Source organism: Puccinia triticina, chromosome 7A (assembly GCF_026914185.1).
Source record: "Puccinia triticina chromosome 7A, complete sequence".
Classification (NCBI taxonomy): domain Eukaryota; kingdom Fungi; phylum Basidiomycota; class Pucciniomycetes; order Pucciniales; family Pucciniaceae; genus Puccinia; species Puccinia triticina.
This window is the reverse complement of record NC_070564.1, coordinates 3,386,334-3,388,791: the sequence shown is the minus strand read 5'-3', so window position 1 is coordinate 3,388,791 and position 2,458 is coordinate 3,386,334. Positions and strand designations below refer to the sequence as shown.

At 40.8% G+C, this 2,458-nt stretch overlaps 1 protein-coding gene across 1 annotated transcript; it reads left to right on the top strand.

Annotated features, from left to right (window-relative positions):
* On the top strand, positions 1-1,038 carry PtA15_7A383 (uncharacterized protein; the record flags this gene model as incomplete). The annotated part of the gene is made up of 2 exons (XM_053170983.1): positions 1-328; positions 398-1,038. 2 exons carry the CDS (start codon positions 1-3, stop codon positions 1,036-1,038), a joined length of 969 nt encoding a protein of 322 aa, XP_053022210.1.
* Between the last annotated feature and the right edge of the window lie 1,420 nt (positions 1,039-2,458).

The following is a 2,458-nucleotide window of genomic DNA, read 5'->3' as shown; positions in this document are numbered from 1 at the left end:
ATGAACGCACGGGCTCACATCATATCTGAAAACCTCAAACATCTTACCCTCTCCACAATCCCCACACAATTCTTTGCGCTTGAAAACCGTGCCACGGCATTGCTCTCACACCTTGAATCTGGTGGTACCGTTCCTGTTCGCCTTCTTGGTCAGAATGATGCACCCTGCGTTGTTCCCTTTCAAGTCTCCAAGGATATGCTTTTTGATCCAACCTACCGCCACCTCAACCGTCTCACCGTCGAGGAGGGCATCTCAAAGCTTCTCAGCAATATCACCGATCTCCAAGAGGATATCGAGACACTTGCTAGCAAAACTCTTCCCAAACACTGTGATTGAATTGAACGCGCTTTGTTTCGCATCCAGGGGAAGATTTTGCGTCCTAAGTTGCCTCATCCAGCTGACGAATCTGGACTCGCCACTTCTGCGAATACCATCAATCAAGTTCCTTGCGCCCAATCCCTTGTGTTTTTCTCTCAAGAATTAAACTTGACCGTATTCAATGCGGCCACTTCAGCCATTTTCAAATACTCGGATGTTTTGGGAGGACTCTCCCCCCACAAGATGGAATTAATTTTGTCAGCCCCCTCCAATGGCACTGGGACTTACAAAGATAAACTCGCAAAACTCACAACTATGGAAAATGAACTAATTGCTGAGGTCATCTCGACCATGGACCCAACTCAATTAATTACAGACAGAAAAGAATTTGAAGGACGAGTCAAGCGACTCTTTCAATCCCACGGACCTTATCGTGATTTACGCTCTGACGTTACCAACTTGCGTGCGGAAAGGTTACGTAGCCAAGCCATCTTCAACATCATTAGCAAGAATAAACATCAAGACGGTCAACTCGCCGCAGCTCACAGTGCGGACAACTCGCACTCTACTCTATCAACTCATGCCACTGCAGAGGCACGCATCAGCAACTCAAGTAGCTCCTCCAATGTTCCAGACCAATTGTTGGCATCGGTTGATCCGCTTTTAAAACGAAGTGCCACTTGTGACAAAGGGGATGCCAACAAGCGCACCAAGTTCTGAACACCCGCGGCCAGCGTTGTAAGTCCTTTTTGATCAGCTTTCCCGATCCGGAATCTTGGGCAATGATCATAAAGCTCACTCATCCAATTATCATCCATGCATCCAGTACCATGGGAAGCTTCTTCTTCCACTTTTTTTCCTCTACTTAGTATTGAACTGAATGTACAACATGAGACTCATGTCTAAATAGTTGGACCGATTGAATATTGAAAGTTTTACTATGCTTGGTTCATGGAACATTTTTCTTCCTGTTTTTTCCTCTACTTTGTGTCAAACTGAATGTACAACATGAGACTTATATCTAAATAGTCGGAACAATCCACTATTGAAAATTTTACTATGCTTGATTCATGCTTGTCCACTGGTATGAGATATAGAAATCAATTGAGATGTTGTGGATGTGAAGAATGTAACATTCCATGTTTTTTTTTTCTGCAAGGATTGAGATTATATCTGAAATTTTCATTGGGAAAGATTAATGATGAATTTTGAGACACAATGATAAACAAATCACGATTAATATTTCATTGGACTGGATTACAATCAAGGGAAGTAGCTGGCCATAAGGGAACTTGAGGTCAAGGAAATAGGATAGGAAGGAAGGGGAAAAAACTGGAGACACAATGGAACAAAAAAACATGTTGGTCATGTTGTTAATGCAAAAACACTCATGACCAATCAGTTGATTTTTAACCTCTTAGTGGATGGCACTAAATATAAGCATTTACACTTTGACACACAAATTACATTGCAGATGATGTTTTTCCAACATGGAAAATTTGAAAAAAGTGAGACATGAATGGATCAATAATGGAGCATGGAAAGAAAGAGTCAAGAATGGGGATGGGATAAAAAATAAGAGATATGAGGGAAAAGAGATATCAGGGAAAGGAATGGGATGAAAAACTGAAAAACACAATCATAATTTTTTTACTGAGATTTTCAAATTAATCCTGTGGAAAATTATATCATGGCAACATGGTGATGAAAAATAAGTTTATCTGAAATTTTGCATGTTAAACTTGACCACACAAATCAAGCTAGGGATGATTTTTTTCCGATACAAAAACAAACCCCGGAAAAAAATCAAAATCATAGTTTATTTTACCCTGTCAATGAGATTTTTTTTCAGGGGCGGAATTTAAACAAAGTTTCCGGTGGCTAATCAAAGGTAATGGGTGGTGTCTGATGAGTGGATTGGTTGAGGGAACTAACAGCACAATGTGTGGTTATATATGTTCTGACATGGAGGTGCAGAGGGGTAAAATCCTCAGGGTTGTAGATGTGTAACAGACAAAGCAGATTGCTTCAACGGAATTGGTTGTTGTGTGTAGTGGTGTTTGATGAAGCAGATTGCTTCAACAGACTCAGTTGTTTGTGTGTAGCCGAGTCCAATGAAGCAGAATTGTCATGGAAATGG